Source organism: Camelina sativa, chromosome 11 (genome assembly GCF_030686135.1).
Source record: "Camelina sativa cultivar CO46 ecotype springtype chromosome 11, ASM3068613v1".
Taxonomy (NCBI): domain Eukaryota; kingdom Viridiplantae; phylum Streptophyta; class Magnoliopsida; order Brassicales; family Brassicaceae; genus Camelina; species Camelina sativa.
Window position 1 is genome coordinate 45,868,300 of NC_141890.1, and position 21,481 is coordinate 45,889,780.

General features: G+C 33.6%; 2 protein-coding genes and 1 pseudogene across 3 annotated transcripts; 2 read left to right on the forward strand and 1 right to left on the reverse strand.

Annotated features, from left to right (window-relative positions):
- Positions 1–2,618: 2,618 nt before the first annotated feature.
- On the forward strand, positions 2,619–3,734 carry LOC104728948 (uncharacterized; annotated as a pseudogene). The gene is made up of 4 exons (XR_015570358.1): positions 2,619–2,787; positions 2,891–3,233; positions 3,360–3,413; positions 3,625–3,734. The product of XR_015570358.1 is annotated as an uncharacterized LOC104728948 (transcript).
- Positions 3,735–16,614: 12,880 nt separating this feature from the next.
- LOC104726237 (zinc finger CCCH domain-containing protein 65) lies at positions 16,615–19,579 on the reverse strand. The gene is made up of 7 exons (XM_010445048.3): positions 19,253–19,579; positions 18,305–19,077; positions 18,158–18,223; positions 17,920–18,051; positions 17,777–17,827; positions 17,527–17,667; positions 16,615–17,429 (listed from the first exon to the last, which is right to left on the reverse strand). The coding sequence occupies exons 1-7, from the start codon at positions 19,407–19,409 to the stop codon at positions 16,731–16,733; spliced, it is 2,019 nt and encodes a 672-aa protein (XP_010443350.1). The 5' UTR covers positions 19,410–19,579; the 3' UTR covers positions 16,615–16,730.
- A 125-nt stretch (positions 19,580–19,704) lies between these two features.
- Positions 19,705–21,360, forward strand: LOC104726238 (small ribosomal subunit protein bS16m/bS16c). The gene is made up of 3 exons (XM_010445049.3): positions 19,705–19,967; positions 20,057–20,102; positions 20,940–21,360. Exons 1-3 carry the CDS (start codon positions 19,835–19,837, stop codon positions 21,157–21,159), a joined length of 399 nt encoding a protein of 132 aa, XP_010443351.1. The 5' UTR covers positions 19,705–19,834; the 3' UTR covers positions 21,160–21,360.
- The last annotated feature ends 121 nt before the right edge of the window (positions 21,361–21,481 follow it).

Consider the following 21,481-nt stretch of genomic DNA (forward strand, 5'->3'; position numbering starts at 1 on the left):
GGCAAACTATGGAGTGGAGGTAAAATTTAATAAATAATTTTTCACCTAAAATTATTTGTTCTCAGAATGGTATGTTTTAGATATATTTTTATTTTAACAATAGCTAGCTAATTAATAATATAGAAGTACATTATTCAAAAGTAAGTTTTTGTGCTTCAAATCTTCAATATTCCCTCGGCCCCAAAATTAATTCCCACTTAACTATTTATCCCTCACTCAAACCTGTCCGATTTACAGGGTCCCATATCAATATGCAATATATTGTGTTTTAAATAACATGCATGCGAAGGATGTTCTTTTTGCCTATCCAAACGTTTTCTTTGTTTGACAAAAAAGTAAAAGAAAAAAAAAATATTATTCGATAACAATATACACCAGCTGGCCACTGATAACAATAACTGTGATGTCCCATACCTATTTTACAATGGACTCATTGTTCGATATCAATATAATTAACCAAAAAACAATCCTATGTTTCAATTAGGCTCATTCACGCATTATCTTAAAAATGAACCTATCATGTGTCCTTGGGCAGGGACTAGTGGAAGAACAGTAAGTCAGCAACAAGTGTCAATTTAAATTAATGACTATATAGAGATTAAGAAGCTTACACACGAATCAGTGTCTAGATTTTGAAGCATATTAAGCCGTTGGGCTAGCAAAAATATATGAAACCACACAACATGCATGTAAATAAATTAATTTAACAAGCTTATTTACGTACAACCTCGTTCATTTAAGAAGGGACTACTTCCTTAATTCGCATCGATTTTTTTTTTTTTAAAAGCATTTACTATATCCCAAAGTTCTAATTTATTTAGCTTCAATATACGGACAATATTTATATATGGTATTTAGTATATTTTCACTGAGTGTAGGAAAAAGAAAAAAAAATCTGAGAAGGAGAGAGCAGAGAAGATTAAACAACTAATTATTTTCTCTCTTCAAATATTTTTGACCATGCCCAAACATGTCTTTTAGTCAACATGTTACATGTGGTAACCTTTACTTGATGTAGGTAGCAATTATTTTTTGTGAAGAACATAAGTAAACCAACAAAAAAATGAAGGAAATTAAAGTGATAAATTTTCAGAAAAGATCAGAACTTTTTCATGTTTTAAGGAGATTTTGAGAATTTTATTTCAATAATAATTTCATAATCATTGATTTGACTAGATTTATTATTAAATTCTCTCAAATATAATTAACTAAATTCCCAGATAAAGAAAACATGAAGTTAGCTTTGCTTTTCTAATCAAACATAAAAACTGGACAATAGACTAGGGAATGACAAGGCATTTAGTTGAACATAAACTACCTACAGTCTCTGCTTACCAATATGAATTTATGGACTCATTTAGACTGATTAAGTTCGTACTCATTATTAATGTATTGTGTTTTGTTGTTATGTAGATAAACGACCGGTTGTCTTTGTTGCTGGTCCTGACTCCTGCCCTCTTGTCTTCGATCGAACTGGAGCTCTTCTTGATCGTTATAGGTATGGTCAGTAAGGGAAAAGTATATCACTCCCTTGGTGACACACTGTTTAACACCGGCTAAGTGCTGTCTTTGTCTAGTAAATTGTATAGAGAGTCTCAAGACATATTTATGTTTGGGTACGTAGTTAATTTGTTGATTCTTTACTGTTCTAATCCATCTAAAATGTCATCAGTTCTTGCTTTCTGTACTTGAAAGTTCTATCTTTATTCACTATTCTACTCATCCTCTGATGGTTCCCAATGAACTGTATTTTCCACTCAAACTAGTCTTCTTCTAGCTGGTATATGTTGTTTTGGACAAGACTTGGAATTTGGGAGCATGAATATGTACGATACTTTTTGTTCACTATCAATTTCATGCATTAAATACAGCTAGTACGTTACGATCGTGAAGGCGTATGGGGTGTTGTTTGATTGACAAAAATGGATGCACATGGGTTTGTAAAATTATCTGTAGCATCTTGACTTTATAAATTTTTGTGGTTTAGGGTTTTGGGATTGAGTAGGAAAAATTTGATGACTTTTTCTTTGTCACCCTTAAGATGGAGCGGAGCACCACCAATCAGTGCAAAACAGAGTAATGAGGAACTGATTAAGGAAGTGTTGCTCCGTGCCATTGCCATGTCAGTGTTTTGTAAAATGCCTTAAACTTGCAACTAAAGATTTTGTATGTAAAGTATTTATAAGATCATGGTTTAAATTTAGAAAAATACCTAACTGAATGTATTTATCCAGAAATTTATGTAGATTTTATATGGATTTTTCATTTTCCATTGACTTAATTAATAAGGAGAAAGATCAAATTTTCACATTTGTAATTGTACATAAAGATCGAGTTTATACCTAAAATTAAAGTAACGCATAACAACAAATAAGCTTCGGTGAAAACTGGTTCTTAAAATAAAGACTTCACGCCGTCGTATTGTAGATAGCCTTTCACGGTGTCGTGTTGTATATAGACTTTTACGGCGTCGTGTCTTGAAAATCGATCATTGCTTATTTCCGAAAACTAAATAAATACAGTATACTTATATTTCAAGTTACACGATACTTCTCTCCTCCTCATTCGTTTGCAATATATATAGACCTAGCTAAGGTGCGCGCGTTAGGGTTCCGATCATGGAAGACTCTGTTTCGATGGAGGTTAACTGTCGCCCTCTTAAGATTCCGAAGTTGAACAATGCTTGCGAAGGATCGAAACCTTCCTCATCAAAACAGCTCAAACGTGGAAGATGATGAATATCTTCGACAGTATATGTTGTTTCACTACGAATTCCATAAATCCGAGGTAAAATTCAGACTTAGATCCCTTGTTTCCTTCAAAAGTTAGGGTTGCATGTTCGGTAACCTGATGAGAATATTATTTTTTGGAATCCGTTTGCTTAATTTAGGGTTTCACGATTGATTGGGAGAAGTATGATTACGTGTTCCACACTAGGTCGTTCGATACTTCACCACCTATCTCCCTAACACGAAGCAATGCTGAAATCATCCGTGAATATACCCTCTTTGCCATTGAGAAATACAATAAAGCTCATCGAACGAAGAAGCTCGTGTTCGACAAGCATGTCTCAGCAAATTTCAGATTTTCTGGTGGTCTTCTCTGCTTTTTAACATTCTGGGCTACAGATATGGCCTCATCCACTCCTGAATCGCAAATCTATCAAGCAAGAGTGTGGCGTCTACAGACACGGTATGATATTCCCATCTTCAGGCTCAAGCCCAAGCAACAAGGTGATTTTCTTTTATCTCTCTCTCTCTCTATATTGGTTTCTGCTTTGATTAGAATCTTTGGCATGCTTACCTTATTCTTATTCTAGCGTTGTTAACTCGTGTGTACATGTTTATTGTGCAATACAGAGATGGATTCTATTGTTGTGGAACCTCCCACTCCCATGCCTTGTGATGACGAAGGTACTGCTTCTTGCTCTTCCTTTACCTTTTTTATTTTGTCAATGTAGGAGTTTTGCTGTATCTGATCAAACCAAACAACCAATGGTTATATCTGGACGATATATAGACTAGGGAAGGACAAGGCATTTAGTTGAACATAAACCACCTATAGGCTCTGCTTTTCTTCATCAATGACAATTTGCTAATTAATGTGTTGTATTTTCATGTGTAGATAAACCACCTGTTGTCTTTCTTCGAGCTGGTCCTGAAGCTGGTGTCCCTTTTGTCTTCGATCGTACTAGAGCTTTCTACTTTTGTTCTCTCGATACCTAGGTCTGGTCTGGTCTGGAAGGGATAGGTATACCATTCCCTTGGTGACGATGACACACTGTTTAACACCCTCTAGTGTTGTCTAATAAAACCCTTCTCTAGTAAATTATACGGAGTCTCAAGAGATATTTCTATTTTGGTAAATTGTATATAGAATTTCTTGCTTTTTGTGCTTGAAAGTTGTATCTTTTATTCACTATTCTGCTCATCTTCTGATGGTTCCTAATGAACGAGACGAGACGAATGAGAAATGAGTGGGAGAAATTTGATTACTTTTTATTTTTGACCCTTACGATGGAGTGGAAAACAAAGGAAGTGCCGCTCCGTGCCATTGAAATCACACAATCATGAGTGGGGCTGTAGAATAAAATTATAAGTAACGAGGACAATCGCATGAAAACAAATAATTTGGGGGGGGGGGGGGGAGTGGGTGAAAACAGCGCTGCATATCATTAAGAACACGATAATTCCAAGCTGGTCTTGATCCCTTTGGCTTTGACTATAGTATTTCCTACATAAGTCGTCAGTTGAGAAACTTTGTCCTTAAATCTTGTTTAATATAATCGAGTCCTGGATAGATTGTTGATTAGTGTCAACTGTTCCAAAAAAAATCTTGTTTTAATCGATTAGTTTATCAATTTTGTATATTTTTTTCTTTTCCGAAAGCTCGGATCATATACTTAATTAATATGTATTACATGACATACGAATGATATGTAACAAATACGCTTTTACCTGAATTTAGTTGTGCCCCACCATTAGGTTAAATATATAAGCCATCATCGCCGTCACCAAGATTACATCTCATGGCTCAGATAACTGATGAACTAGGGTTACATTGTCTTTCTCCTCTGTTTCCGTCTACGCCAAGAAAATGGTTAGGGTTCCGATAAAGGACGATTCTGCAGCTGTATCTACGGAGGAGGGAGGTGGTGGTTCTTGACCTCTAAAGACACAGAAGTTAGATGATAAAGCCATCATCGCTGAACCGAAACCGTCTTCGACATACGCCAGGCTCCGGACTTGGGAGCCAGAAACTGATGAATATGTAGTTATGTACGACAGTACTTGTTGTTTCATTATCAATTCCATAAAACCCAAATTATTAATACATGGATTCGTGTCGACATCATTACCTGAATCTTGAGTTTTTTTTAGTATCATTACAATAAAAGTACAACGTTTCTCTTCTGGTGTTGACACAGCCTGAACATTAAACATGGTGTTGACACATCAGAAAAAAAATAGTAACCTATCAAATTAAAACATTAATACAGCGTAAGCAAAAAAAATAACAGTAGCCTGTCATCGGATTATCATCGAAACATTTACATGTGTACAGTCACCCTTCCTACATATGCGAACGGGTCTCGTCCGATCCGACTCAAGATCCGATTTCAACCACCGGGTCTAAAATACTAACCGACTAGACGGATCTAGACAACAGTCGTCGTTAACTGCAAATTCTCGCCACTCTCCGCCGTGAATCCACAAAACTCCGGCGGTAATCTCATCCTCCACGCCACCACCGGAGATCCAGAACTCAACCTCACCGATTTAATCCCAGTCCTAACCGAATCCCCAAACTCCGTCGATTTTGATCTCTACAACTCCACCACCACAGCCAAGAAGAAGTACGATTACCTCTATTGCAGCTCGTCCCTCTACGGTAACCTGAGCCCGCAGCGAATCAGAGAATGACTAGAGATGCAGAAGCTGTAGAAGTGTGACCTCTATCTATGACTTGATTTTTGTTGTCTTATAATTTTGAAATTTTTTAATGGTGTTAACTAATGAATTTGGCTTCCATTTTCTTACTGGTATTAGAAGTGGATAACAAACTCACAAAAGCAAAAGAAAGAATAAAGAAGAGAAATAAGCAAAAGGAGACAGATCCGAGTTCCTGTTTTATGAGACATATTTTCATCGAGCCAGAAGGTCTCATATTGCAAATAAAGTGTCTTTGGAAAGGTCTTGCTGTCAAGAATCTACAGCCGGAGATTCAATCGGGATCATATTCACGAAGTCATGCATGTTTCTTCTTGGTAAAGTAATTGCAGGAATCCATAAAATAAAAATAAAAAAACAGTTCTACTGCAGAAATCTCAGGAACACATTTAGAGGTCCGAGAGTATTCCGATTGGGACGAAATTTGGTGGAGAGATTTAAGGTACTACTGAATAGATAATGAATGGTGGGATTGCTTTTCCAACGGTTAGTTCTTCATTTATTTGTATGTTTCATAAACTGATTTGGTAGAGTAAAATAAATTGTAACAAGTTGCATTGTTTGGTTTGACAAACGAGGTTGGATTGAGCTGAAACTCGGTAGGAGAATTGTGATGCATGAATATATGTTTTTGTTTATGGAAAACCAAGCTGTAAGTCTCGAACAAGTTAAGGCTAAGGTGCGGTTGGCATTTGCAGATATGCAAGAATCTTTTTTTTTATTTACTCTTCAACAGTTGTTAAGTATATGCTCGACAATTGTCTATGTTGTCAAACTTTCTGTGATGCGTTTGAATTATCTGAATTAGAGATTTGCAGAACTTAATTTGGATCTTTTGATGAAATCTTCAAAATTTTATTATATGAGACTATGCTTTTGAACTCTCTTTATTGAAAGTGGTTTAATATATTAAGTTTATTATTTGAATTCGTGTAATGATGGATATTGATTTAATTTTTCACTGAATATTGTATTATAAGTATTGTCTTATAAGGGCATTAGCAAGTGTGAGTTGCTATTTTTAACAAGCTTTATGAGGAGAGGCTGCTGAAATATTTACCTATACATGTTGGTCAATTTGAATTTTTTTTGAATTTATAATTATAGCCTATAGATTGTATGAGCTCTAATGAGAAAGCTAACCGATCTTAAATTACAAACATACAAAAAAAATAAATATAAAATTATATATAACACAAAAATACAAAAAACAACCCGCGGCATAGCGCGGGTACTATCCTAATTGTTTATTAAAACTCTCTGTTTTGTTGGAATTGCTGTTGTTGGACTAGGATTTCGGAATTGAGTGGGATAAATTTGATTACTGTTTCAATCTTTGTGAACCTTACGATGGAGCACCACCGTTGAGTACAAAAAGAACAACGAGGAACTGATTAAGGAAGTGTTTTGTTATATAAACATTATTACTGCCTATGTGTGTGTGTGTTGATTCTTACGTGTTGATATTGTTCAGGGAACAAACCTTGTGTTTGTTGAGCACGTCTCGGCCAATTTCAAGTAACTGATGAACTATGCAGCAATAGACTGATCTCTTTCCATACTTGCTTAAGCTTTGGTTTATAGGCATATCATAGTAATTAGTTCTCAAAGAGAATTTATTCGTGTATTGGGAATGATGCTAATAAGTTTCATCTTATGTGTTATATGATGCAGAGATGATGGCAGCTACTGTCCACGTAAAACCTCCCTTTCCAATTATGAATTATGAAATAGGTGCTGCTTGTTTCTTTTTATCTTTGTTACATAGAAATTTAATGGAAGATTTTAAACCTTTTGTAATCAATATATAGTGAACTAGGGGGAAACAATACATTAAATTGATTATACAGAGTATAAATTTGTACTATCCTCTCCAGCTAATCCTGGCGAGGATCCTGCGCCTGGAACCCCCTTTGTTTTCACTCGGTATGGCAGTGAAGATGATATTGGGTGGGTCACCAGAGGAATATCAATGAAATAGTTGCTGCAGATATTAAGAACAACGGTTTTATCAAGAAAATAACTTATAAGTTGTTCTTTCATAAGAGGGATGTTGGGTTTATTTAGAATTAAGTGGTTAGACTCTTGTGATATCTATTGCAATTATCGTATGTGGGTTTATGTATCTCTTCCTCACCTTTGTGTGTGCACCCTTGATTAGATTTCATTTTCCTACTGTACATCTCAAAAGATTTCATTTTACAGTAACATGAAAATAGTAATTGATATACGCTGACATACTAATGGTTTTGAAAACCTCAAGTACGTAGATTAAACTTCAGGCTGCTATCCATCGCTCCAATCAAAAACTAGAGTAGTCAAGTCAAACACTAAATGTCATCTGATTCTTTTTAAAACATAGTGTCATAAACATTAGCAATATCGAGCTCCTTAAAACATACCAAAATCCAAAACAGAAAAGTCAAGACATTTAAAGACTAAAATCACACGTTGACGTCAAGCTCCGTCACGTCTCTTGCTCGGGTAGTAAACTTTTTTAAAGAGTGAGCTTCTGTTACTCTTGGTCTGACGGTATATGTACCGAACCCCCTTCGACTCCCCAATTTGTACTCCAGGAGTTTTGTGCTATTTTGTATGATCCAGTAGGACGACCATGATGATCTCCGTATCCAATGATAAGAACGGCGTGTAAACCTCGACTAGATAGTTGTGGGTTTAGCTGAGTCATAGATTCTCTGGAAAATGGCATTATAAAGATTAAACTATAATTTGACAACCTTTAATAGATATTACGAAGATATAAAATACCACTGTGCATAGACACTTACATTGGTATTTGTGCCATAACATTCCAACTCCATTGTTATTTAATATTTACTCCAACTCCATCGATAATTATTTTTTATAATAGTTTATATAATAAAATTACAACATCGTACTGTTATTATTTCATATTTTCATTTTATTTTTGCTTATGTTTTTTGCGATTACATATTATTAGTCACAGTTAATATCAAATAAAAGTCCACAGTCATTGTAAAACAGCTTTTTTTTAGTTTGAATTAATTTTACATTTAATTTAAAAAAACAAATGAAATGAAAATAAATAAATATTAAATAACTTTATAACATAAATAAAAAATGGTTTTTTTTGTGTATCCAAATTAAGTGAAACAATTATCTATTTATAGAGGATGAAAAATAATGAATTTTGGTATAAAAATATTTAAATAAAATTTCATATTCTATGAAATAATAGATCTCAATAATTGGGTTGTGTAAAAAATATATAAAATTTTTGCATCCAATAGAAATAAAACACATATTTTATCTAAATATTATCATATAATTAAAAATCATCCACATATTATCTTGCCACATGGCGACCAAGACCCACATTTTTGTGTTTCAACTATGTTGAATCTTTTCAATGTTGTTATCTCCACATTATCTTTTTTTTTTTTAACATCCTATTTTATTTATTCAACAGTTGGTAAACTATTCAACAGTTTAAAAAATGACCATTGTAAGTAGTCTTAGTGGAAGTAAACCAACTACGGGCTGTCTTTAAACCATGTCCATGAGCCCAACATCATCGACATCTGTGATGGTTTCATAGCCATCAATGTCGTAATAGTGCACCTACAAAAATAATAGACATCAATGACTTAAGATAAACAAACGCTTTTCTAGTGTTGCCTATTCCGTCTCTTGGGTCAAAGTTGACATCGTTTACAATGTGTTTAACTGAAAGCTCACGTTGGTTTCACACATGACCAAGAGCAATGTTGTAAAGAGCCTCCACTGACCGCATCAGCGCACAAGCCCAACCCGTAGCTGGTTTTTTATTTCATATAACATGAAATAAAAGTAAAAATTTAGTATCAAAAAATATGATACTAAGGAAGAAAAACCATTATACTAATCTAGCTAGTTTAGTTTATACGTTTTTATACACGGTTTTAATTATAACTTTTGCAATTAGTGTATTTTTTTAACATGTTCTCGATTAAGTAAATTGATATTTAGAAAAAGACCGGTTATAGATTTAAGTTGTAAGACTACAATTTATAAAATAACTAGATTAGTACTCGTGCTATAGCACGGGTTCAATTTTATTTTATACAACAAATTTAAATATTTTTATTTGATATATTTTTTAGCATTAAACAATATCATCATATAACCTTGATATTTTACATTTAAACCGAATTATAAGTTTATAACTTATTTTATTATAAAACTAACTATATTTTAATTAGTAAATAATAATAGAATATGTAAATAAGATATGCATCTGTTTATGAGGAAAGAAGTACATATAACTTTAAATTGTGATATGATATTTAAATTGTACATATTACAAATAATAACTTTTAGATATGATATTTATTAAAATGGCAAGGGTTTATTATGTAAACCCTATAAATCTTGATTACCAAGTGAACCCTATAAATCTCGATTATCAAGCGAATCCTATCAATCTCGATCTCGAATCTCGATTATCAAGCAAACCCGTAAAGGTAAATTATACAAATGATACACTTAAATACAACTAAAATGATTAATGTTTTAATTTTATAACCAATTAATGACTCATATATCTATTATATAGTCTAAAAAAATTTATGTACTGACTGGACTCATATATCTATTATAAAAAATTATGTAGACTATGTGTAAGCAGTATTTTTAATTTTAAATATTTTTGGCCGTCGAAGGGGTCTCCAGAGTTAATATTATTTATATTTTTAATTTTAAATATTTTTGGCCGTCGGCGGGGTCTCTAGAGTTAATACTATTTAAATCGGGAGATATTTAAATTTGTTAAATTTCCTTAAACAGTATATAGAAGTAGGGTATATATTGTTAGGTAAGATCGAAATATTGTTTAGTTTAACAAAAATCATAGTTTTTATGTTTAGAGTAACCGAACTCGAAAGATTTCTCGAGTTAAAATATTTTGTTTCATTTGTGTATATCATTTTTTATTCCTTCAAACGCTATTATTATTCCCGATTATGCTTAAAGTGGATTCATTGCTATTGCTATTATTAATAATTAATAATTAATAATTAATTATGAATAATTGAATAAATAAGCGATATAGGATCTAACAGTAAACCCGTAAATATCGAAAGATTATCAAATATTATACTTAAATTATTAATATGTCAATTTTATAACCAACTAATGACCCATATAACTATTATATGGTCTACCAAAAATAAGTCATGTACTTTCCAAATACTAAGGAGGGGATACCTTGATCTCCTTGATCAAGTGTTGGTCCGGTGATACCATGTGTGTCTCTCCAATCCCAGAAGGTCCTCTCCAGCTCCAAGCCTTCAAGTTTATATAAATAAACAACATATAATACGTTTGGAACATTTAAAAAGTCAATATTAATTGTAATTGAAGATTTTATAAACAATAATATTACATTTACCGGAAGATCCACTCTTTCATCTAGTTCGTAATCGGCTTCCGTGATGACTTTTACATAGTCATTAGATTGAGTCATCTCTCCAAGCTTAAATGTACCTTATCCTTTCACAAGATTTTGCTATAAATACCCTCCTCTTAGTGTAGTGGTTTTTATTTTTCATTTTTAGTCTCATGTAAAAGGCTTTAAATACCCTCCTCTTAAAAATATTTGTGAATACCCTCCTCTTAGTGTAGTGGTTTTAATATTCGTTTGAACCCTTTTACATGAGACTAAAAATGAAAAATAAAAACCACTACACTAAGAGGAGGGTATTCACAAATATTTTGCTAGTTGTCTAATGTCCACAAAAAGTATAGAGTTATGAAAACATCAAATATGAGAATATAATCTGATACACATATTGCTACTTATTTTTCTAGCAGTCCACAAAAAGTACGTATAACGTTATATGATAACATCAATATGAGAATATCATTACATAGACCTCAAACATTTGCGTTTAACCGCCAAAATACATGAAATAATTATCATTACATAAACTAGTCATCTGCATGCATCGTCATAACAAAAGAAAAACAACGGTGCTCAACACAATTGAGACGATATATAGTAGACTAGCAGCATCCTCTTCATTAAGACAAGAGATCTTATTAATGATTCCCTTCTTAATGACCCTCTTCTTGAACCCTGAGATTAGCGGTAGTACACAAAGTATGATGTGGAATTTACAATCACAAAGAGACAAATGCATTGATATGTATAGCTAGGTTGCTTATAAATACCCTCTCGGCATATGCCTCTTGGTCCATCTTCTTCTCAAAGACATCAAAGCTTTTATCTTTTCAATTGAAACCAAATCAAAATTCAAGAAACTAGAAGAATGTGTACCATGAAAGGAGAGTTTTATACCTTGAAAAGAAAACGTTGAACATAGATGACTACATATATACCTCCTTTTCTTCACACCACTTTAAAAATCTTCATCACATTATACTGCCAAACACAAGTTTTATAAACATTATTAAGTATTCTGCCGATTGATTTACTTTTTTTCTTGATACTAAACTCAAGCCTTAAAAACAAATATTTTGATTTGTTAAAAATGATTTGTTGTGAAATACAACAAAATTTGAATTATTTATCATAACTGACAATTTTATTTGTTTGAGTTCAAATTCTAATTTATTTTTTATGGATTGGACCGCTGGTTGATGTTACGACATGGCTGACGTGGCGCACAAGCTTTAACAGTTAGAGATGATTGTTGATTCATACACAGCTACATCAAAAAATCATAGTGTTTTTTTTTTTTTTTTTTTAAAACAAATATTTACTATCCTTCTAAATTCTCGAAACTATCAAAAAATGTATGCGGATATATTGCATTAGTTCATAAGATGTTACTTAGTTTTTTCTTTTTACGTCGATAAACCCTTCACCCTAGTTTAACCTTGGATCATGAAATAAATCAATCCAAAACCACTAATCGACTAACTCCTATGAATCAGTCATTCACACTTTATTTTTTTGTTAGAATATGTAGATTTTTTGGTTGTTGGTTTATGTGTGTTATTGAAATACAGGGGACGAGTTTTGAATTTGTTGAGGTTGATAAAGTTAACATTCACTTGGGTAGCCGGTAGCGGATACACTTATTATAATGATCCTTGTGATGATGATGATAACTAGACTAAGATCTTTCAGGCTAAGGTCCGTAATGTTTTATGTAGAGAGATGAGATTGCTCACAGCTTTTGCAAGCCAAAACCCCTTCTTGAAGGTGTTATTTCTTGGATATCACTCAACCATGTAAAGGTTTGATTTTCAATTTGTTTTAGTTGTTCTGGGGAAACAAGGTCCTTACGTGTATACAACTTGTATTTGGCAGTAATGGGTGATGAATTTTCAAGATTTTTCTGAAGAAACCAAGGTAATACTATAAGTGATCTATGTTCATCTTTTCAATTCTTAACTCTCCTTCAATTCTAGTAGTTTGTTGATTTGATTTGGTTTTTTCACCAGGGCTCAATATTAAACCAGGGTGGTGAGGGGGATCATTAAAGTCTCTAATTTCGGTTATGAGGACTCTACTATTTGGTTTCGATGGTGTTGAACCGAATCTTCTGTTATGATGCAGAGGAATATAATTGAGTTCATACGATTGTTTTTTTCTTATTCTCTTTGTGGGTTAACTTAAATATTTTGAAGTTTATGTATCAAATGATTCATGTCCACAAGAACTTAACTCTCCCTCCCCTTAATAATGTGTATGTATATCAGGGTACGACTTGTTTTTGGAAATCCAGTAGCTATATTAAGCCAAGAAGAAACTGGTTACACTAGGAATTTTTGGGGTATTGTATTTCTTCTGAATCTAATTATACTTTGGAGTGACCAAATTTTATGTTGTTCATAAAAACTTCAAACTTTTCTAAATAAAGACAAATTGAGCAAAACCAGGATCTCTTTCGACTTTTGAGATTCTTAAGCGGACTAAACTGAAATTCATAAATCATTGCAGCAATTATATACATTCAAATTTGTCAAAGCTTTAAAATATTGATGCTTTATTTTACATCTACATGACGTATAAGTATATCAAAAACCAACTAAAGATCAGTTTTTCCCGTGGCTGAAGCTCGACAAGAACTCGAGAACCTGAGAAGATATCTTCCCTGAGTTTCTGGTTACACTCGTGTTAACTTTAACGTCACCCTTGTTTAAAGCTTCTACAGGATCATTGCTGCGTCTTTCAACTTTAGCTGATTCGAACTCTGTGGCGAGTTTCATGGCTGAATGTAGAGAACTATGAATGTGTGAGTTAGGCGTTGTCTTGAAAATTCTACTACTTGCTGGTTCTTGAGCCTCTCGATTCACAGTTTTTTGTTCTTCTGATGCAGATAAGAAACTGATTCCTTTTGGAGGCACCACAGGAAGAAAGCTTCCCTGTTGAAGTGTAGATGTCTCCTTTCCCGCAGACTGTAACAAAAAGGTTTGGGGACATTTCTCAGAAATAATAATTATTTGTATTTCCTTTAATCAAATGTAGTATATCATATACTGTTCATAATACTGTATATGTATATGTCAAATTTTTCTTTACAAATAAAAGATAGTTTTCACATTTAGGGACTTACTTTCGCATCTCATGATCATGTCCTTTAGACCTTTACTTTCCTATCAATTTCCATTTTCTTACTAACATTCTACTTTTATTTCATGTTGTTAATTATAGCCAAAATCTTCCACCGAAATATAGGTTGAATTTTCTAAATTTGTTCATGTGGAAATTGTGTATAAACACTGCACACTATTCATATTTCTATCAAATATTGATGTAAAAAAGAAAAGCTTGGACTAAGATATTTACAAAGTGACGAGAAAGACTAACTAACAATAGACTTCATTATCGTCTAACTCAAGTTTATTTATTGAAATATATTTTGTCCCGGGGATAATATCATCTTGGGATCATATTTGTACTTTCTCTCTATGAAAATATTCCACCTCGGGCCAAAATGTCTAACCCATCCTTCTTCTGATGAATGATAAGGAAAATGTCTCCATTCAATCTTTTGAAATTATAATTAGATTCGAAAGAAGTTATAGGGAGTTAACGTTTGATTATTAGTGAATGACAAACAAATAAAAGGGGAGGGAAGATATAATTAAATTAGAAAGAAATTACTGTGGGTTAACATTAGTAGGACAAACAAATAAAAGAGAGGAAGGAACCTAGTTCTATAGCCATGTTTTTTTTTTTTTTTTTTTTTTTTCATATTTTGTCTCTTTTACATTGATAAAAAAAAAGGAATTAAGAATCCATAATGCCCAAATTTTAACCATTGGATTATTGGAAATCAACCTCTTATCTGCGGCCACCAAATTCACTTTCATAATGCCTAAATAGAGTTGTCAAATCATTATTTCATATTTTAATAAATTGACCTATTATCAAGGTCAATAAATATCACGTTGGGAATTAGATTTATTTAAGTTTATGTTAAAGGGTGTATTGAAATTGACATTTTAGTTGATTTTTGTAAAATTTTACAAATTCTATGTTAACTAATCATGTATTCTAAAACTTTTACTGAAATTTATTGAATTAATCATTTAAAATTTATCTTAAAATATATTATTATTCAAAACCGTTTGTGGATTTCGATTTTAATAATTTTTTGGAATTCAGGAGGATTTAAGATTATTTATTTAGTTAAAATTATAGAATTCCAAATATCATGATTTTAAGTGGGTTTTGAAATTTTTTTACATTAAATCATATCAATTTTCCTAAAATTATCAAAATTATTTAAAATTTGATGACAACTAAAATAACTTAGAATATTAGATTGAATACTAAAACCCTCTACTTGATTGTTTTAAGATTATTTCGATTTGAACGTACAACATTATTCATAGGGATGATACGTTATTTATTATATATAACAGGTCGCTGATCATAATTTGCCTTGTCTTTTCGTACTACTACTAATTCTATTCCACTAATATCTATTCTATTAAAGCTGAAGTATTCATTAGAGTCAAATTGGATCATGACTTTGTTTTGGTAGGTTTTTCATTAAAAATGATTAGAGAATCACTTAATTTAATCTAATTAACTTATAGTTTCGATTTTGTCTAATGACCAATATACCCTTCAGTTGACCATTAAATATCCACCGGGTCGGGACACGGATCCTGTATGACCCGGATACAGAAAAAATAAAATTCGTGAATCTGTTTGTACTCCATGTTTTTAATATTCGGATCCTGTTTTTGATTTGGTTCAAGAATAGTTATTTCCGTTACTAAACAGAGTTATTCGTTAGAGGCAAACACTCGAATTTCATTATCCTTTAAGGTATATAAATTAAAACCATATATTTTAATTACCAAAAATTATGATAACTGCTTAATTACCGAGATTGATCTTAACAAATAATCTTTCAGTATAGTCTTTTAAAAGGAATATTTTTTGATTCAGTTAAAATCTTTGAAAACGAATATTCATCTTACCAAATCTTACTAAATTGCTTGATTTCCGAGATTAGAATTATTCTCTAATATTTTACGATAAAGTTTTAAAAGGACTATTCATCTTTCAGTTGTAACGAATCAAGGAAGTAAATATATTTTGCCTATATTAGAAATATCAAATCTTAACTTCTAAGTGATAACATAAATCTACCTAATTTGACTATAAATATATTCAGAGCTTCCTATTGAAATATTATACTAAAAGAATACATTTACATTCCTTAAACAAAATGATGTCTCTTCCCCTTTCATACACTCCCTTGAAAGATCTGAAACCATATAAAAATGTTTGGCGTATTCAAGTTAAAATTCTCCACATTTGGAGAATGAATACCGCTAAACTTGGTGAATCAATCGAACTGATAATGGCTGACGAAAAAGTATGTATTTTAAATATCAATTTAATATTCCTTTACTAATCGATTAATATCAATTTATTCTAACTGTGTTTTTTTTTTGTTTATATAGGGTGACAAAATAGGAGCTACTGTAAGAAAGGATCATATCAAGAAGTTTATAAAATATATAATCCCGTGCTGTAGCACGGGATATTACCTAGTTGTAATTTATTTATTTCTGTCTTTTCTTATAATATATTCTCATTGATAGTATTCTTCTATATTGTATGTTTTTTAAATGACAGGAGAATAGATAACAACATGCAAACTTCTCAAAACCACATTCACGGATTCATCTAACCAAATAATCTACCAAAAGTCAAACAATCCTTTTTTTTATATTTATATTTGTTAGATCAAAGCTTTATATATTGATGCTCTATTTCACATCTACATGAAGTATATCTGTTATCTCAAAAACCAAAATAAAAGATCAGTTTTTGCCGTGACTGAAGCTCGACAAGAACTCAAGAATCTGAGAAGATACGTTCCCTGAGTTTCTGGTTACAGACGTGTTAACTTTACCATCACCCTTATTTATAGCTTCTACAGGATCATTGCTGCGTCTTTCAACTTTGGCGGATTCAAATTCTGCAGCGAGTTTCATGGCTGAGTGTAGAGAACTTTGAATGTGTGAGTTGGGCGTTGTCTTGAGATTTCTACTAGTTGCTGGTTCTTGACGCTCTCGATTCACAAATAAAAAACTGATTCCTTTTGGAGGCACCACAGGAAGAAAGCTTCCCTGTTGTGACTGCTTCAATGTCTGATTACCAGAGTTGTCTGTGTTTGGCTTGGACGCAGGAGACGGTTTCACCGTACTGTCTGAAGAGAGAAAACTCATACCCTTTGGAGCAACGGATGGTTTTCTCAAAGGAGGAACCTGTGGAGGTTTTGCATGTTCGTTGATCTTAGAAGATGATGCATCAGATGAGTTTCGTTGGTTAGATTGACCCAAAGGCTTCAAAAACGCAACAGAGCTTGAAACTCTTGCTTGGATCGCCGGTATTCTGGCTATGGCTTCTCTTACAGATTGTTTATTTGTTTTCTGAGGCGAGAAAGACGCTGCAGCGATGTTAGTTGATGACGCTGTTACATTGACATTTGATGTGTCTGAAGCAGATTGTGGGGTACCCTGTTAAGTGAAAATTCGTAATTTAGGATCAAACGATCAATAGATAATCAGACTCAAAAGAAGTGTCCTGCATGAGAAGATCGAGATTAGTTTATACCTTGTGCGAAAATAAACAACTATCACCCCTGTGGCAGAAACCTTTGGTAATAATATTATTGCAAGGGTATTTGGAGAGATCATGATCGTACGGACAATCATCTCCTTTCATGCATGACTGGGTTGCAAAGTAACAGCACGGCTGAAACAACAAGAAGACGTGACGTATGAGATTCCACTTTTTTGTGGAAATGATTGCTGCTGTATACAGTTCAAAATATAAGTATATGTCTTGAAAACAGTAATCTTACCGAAGATTTGGTTTCCGGGATTATATCATGTGAAAATTTGCATTTATCTCCCTGCAAAAGAAGAAAAACAATTGCCATCAGCGACACACAAAACAATATTTTAGATTCCAAAGACATGCAGAAACCAAAACCATTGTGCATACCTCATGGCACCGTCCCTTGATATAGTGTCGACAATATTTTATAGGCTTAGGTTTTGGAGCTACGGGTTTAAGTTTCAGCTTTTTCACGCCAAGGGCTATACGCTCTTGAGCTCTTTTCTTCCTATCTTTTGCCTGCATGAAATAGCTTATCAGTAAATAAACATCTTAATCCACACAAAAAAAAACTGATTGCAAGATATGCCCACGAAATGTCAAAGAAAAGCATAGACTACATTACCCTCTTTCTAGCTTTTGCGTCTTTAGAAGGCGCAGACCTTTTTTTAATGGAGGTTCCAGGATTGTTCTGCAGATAAGAAGTTAAATACAGATCAGATTTTATAAATACCTAAGCTTAATAACACTCCGTTCTTTTATATTTGGATACCTTTGCTTCGTCACTGAAACTTTGATCACACTTCTTGGCTCGATTATCTACATTCGATACCTCAACACCAAGCTTTTTTCCAAAACTCTCATAACTTGTGAGATGGCTAATACCAATCCCTTCTTGTGAGACATGAGACTCTTCAAGCCTTTCGACTGGTTCATCATCTCCTACAAGCATATCATCATTATCATCCCCAGATATCTCTCCTTCTTCTACATCATCATCTTCAACTAACCGAGACACGGAATCTACCAAAACCTGAGTACTGTCATCAACAGGTTTCTCCAATCCCATCTCTCTTTGAACTGTTTCATTACAAGCTTCCAAAACACCAGAACTTATAACTTCAGCTGGTTTAGGAACCTCCTCTGTCTTTTTATCACTTTCAACTGGATCTACTTGAACTTCAGTGGCAATATCAGGCTTCTCCACCACATTTTCAACAATATCAAGTGGTTCTTTCGCGATATCATCAAGTGACGCAACTATACCATCACCATTATAGTCATTCACATCCAATGCCTCAAAGAGATTCACACAACTTTCTGGAACAAAGTCCTCTTGGCTTACATTTATCATAAGCTCAAAGTCATCGAAAAAATCTTTGTGTCTACTACCAACAGTTGCATCTTGCAAGTCAATTCCATCGAAAACATCTCCGAGCAACAAATGTTCTCCCTGTGAAATTGTTTCCACATTAGATCTTGGTTCCACCACTGATGAATTCTCCGGCGGTTCACAAGTTTCTCCAGGAGACGCTTGAGCAGTTTCTTAGTAAATAAAACACACAAAAATAGCATCAGGAAATAGGATCATAGTATTCAAACTACACTACACTGAGATTTATATTGATAGTTTCTGGCGAAATCAAGCAACTGAAGAACTTTCGAATTTTTGGCTACTAGAAGATGAAGTAACCATTCCTAAGAAAAATCAAACACTCACCTGTTCTTAAGAAAAGCTCCTGAAGAACGGCCGGTGTGGCAAGAGAAACTCGAGGCTCCCGATCGAAACTGGAGCAGAGATGATGAATCAAAGAGCGATAAGTCCGATTCGGCAGATGCTTGCGTCGGTTAGGAAACGTAGCGAAGGAAGATTCCATTTTCTCCGCCGGAGAATAATTTAAAAACGGTGACGTTACGGTCACTTTCGACTCGCCATTCGCCGGTGGAAAAGGCCGTTTTGTGGCGGTGGACGATTCATAAATCTTTTACGATGGAAACAAACACCGTCTCGGAATATTTAACAGCGCCGTGAAAATTTTGACTTTTTGATTCGTAAAAGGGAAAACGTCTTTAAACGGCGTCATGCGACGGACCCTTAAGGCCCAGTAGCTTCGTGATTTCATTTAAGCCCAACACAACTCTGCTCAAAAAACGGTGTCGTATTGGGTACCCAAACCCTAAAAGATTTATCGATTCAGGAGTTTTTTCGAATCAAGAAATTGAAATCTCACACTCTCTCTTTTGGTCAGCTTTGATTTGATCATTTGCGGTCTTTCTCTAGCTTAAAAAAGGGAGGAGAAACATGGTTGTAAGGATCAGATTATCGAGGTTCGGATGCAAAAATCGGCCATTTTTTCGGGTTATGGCCGCAGATAGCAGATCTCCGAGAGACGGGAAGCATCTTGAGGTCTTGGGTTACTTCAATCCTTTGCCAGGTGATTAACAAAATCAACAATGTATTCTTTTTTAGTGTAAAGTTGATTTTTTTAACTATCTCTAAGCATCTCTGGGTTTGTGTGTTCAGGTCAGGACGGTGGTAAGAGAATGGGTCTGAAGTTCGATCGAATTAAGTACGTTTCCTTCTCCAGTTTCTTATGCTTTTTTCGATGAAATTAAGTAGCTTTTGTGGTTGAGTTTACCCAGAAAGAGGTTTATGAATGCTTCAGTAGATGATTTAAGCTACTTTTAGGTTTCTTTTTGCAGTTGAAGTGTTTTGGTCAATTGCTAAAGTTAGCTCTAGATATTATCAGTCAAGGGTTACCTTACCCTACCTGCCTTTAGAAAGATTAGTACATTGTTATATGATTAACGTTATATCATAGTTAGCTTAGCTGCCTCTAGAAATCTTAGTGCATTGTTATATATAGTCAACGTTATGCTATCGTTACCTGTCTTTCCATCTATTAGTACTAAGTTGAGTTCAGTCTTGACTGTTATTTTTTAGTTGTCTAAAGGTGAATGAATATGTACATGTTTCCCATGGTTGCTGTGGATCACTTTCTCAACCGCTAGTTGAAGCAATTTTGTACTTTTATTGAATTCCAGTCACTCACTAATTTGAAGAAGAAGAAAAAAAATTCAAATCTTTTGTGGCAATTTATCAAAACATTTTAGTGTATACCTTCTTCTTCTGAGTTCTGCAATTGTTTACTATTACTGTAAGTTGAAGAATCTGTTGATTTTCTATTCGTATACATTCCTGAACAACCTCTTTTGCATAAGTCTATACTTAGGGTAGTTTTAGAATCATCTAAAAGATTTAAGTCTATGATGTCCGGATAGTAGCAGAACACATGCCAAGATTAACTTAGAACCTGCGCTTACAATCAAATTTCCTGTTCTGAGTGTGTAGTTTCAGCAAATGATGCATGTTAGTTTTTGATTAATGGAGACATTTTTGTGTACAGGTACTGGTTATCTGTTGGTGCTCAGCCATCAGACCCGGTTCAGCGTCTCCTTTTCAGATCAGGTTTACTTCCTCCTCCTCCAATGGTGGCTATGGGACGTAAAGGTGGACCAAGAGACACTCGCCCTGTTGACCCAATGACTGGTCGCTATGTGGATACAGAGAATAACAAAACAGCTAATGATAACCAGCCTAAGGAAGAGGAAGAGAAGAGCGCATGATTTCATTAGCCTTTCATCGTTGTAGCTTTTAAGTTCTCACTTTGTTGCCGGCCGATCATATCTTGTGTCATGCACTTTACTAAAAAGCTTGTTCTTTTGTTTTGGCAGTAAACGGCAAAGTGTTTAGAAAGCCTTTTTAACTAAAACCGGCACATATTTTGCATTTGGGATTTATTGAATTTTACCCTATGGTTTTGGTCATTTTACTTGTTTTGATCGTTAAATTTCATATTTTACTGAAACATCGCCCCCATATTCTATTATAAATTTTTTGGGTCAGGATATTCGATGAATATTAAAATATCTATATTCAATAAATATG

Bases quoted from the DNA above. Each gene is read 5' to 3' on its own strand.
- LOC104726237 (XM_010445048.3), bottom strand. From the start codon at position 19,409: ATGGAATCTTCCTTCGCTACGTTTCCTAACCGACGCAAGCATCTGCCG. The intron at 19,078-19,252 runs GTGAGTGTTTGA...TTATTTACTAAG, and splicing joins GGAGCTTTTCTTAAGAACAG to AAACTGCTCAAGCGTCTCCT. The intron at 17,668-17,776 runs GTAAGATTACTG...TTGTTGTTTCAG, and splicing joins TCCCGGAAACCAAATCTTCG to CCGTGCTGTTACTTTGCAAC.
- LOC104726238 (XM_010445049.3), top strand. From the start codon at position 19,835: ATGGTTGTAAGGATCAGATTATCGAGGTTCGGATGCAAAAATCGGCCA. The intron at 19,968-20,056 runs GTGATTAACAAA...TTGTGTGTTCAG, and splicing joins TTACTTCAATCCTTTGCCAG to GTCAGGACGGTGGTAAGAGA. The intron at 20,103-20,939 runs GTACGTTTCCTT...TTTTGTGTACAG, and splicing joins CTGAAGTTCGATCGAATTAA to GTACTGGTTATCTGTTGGTG.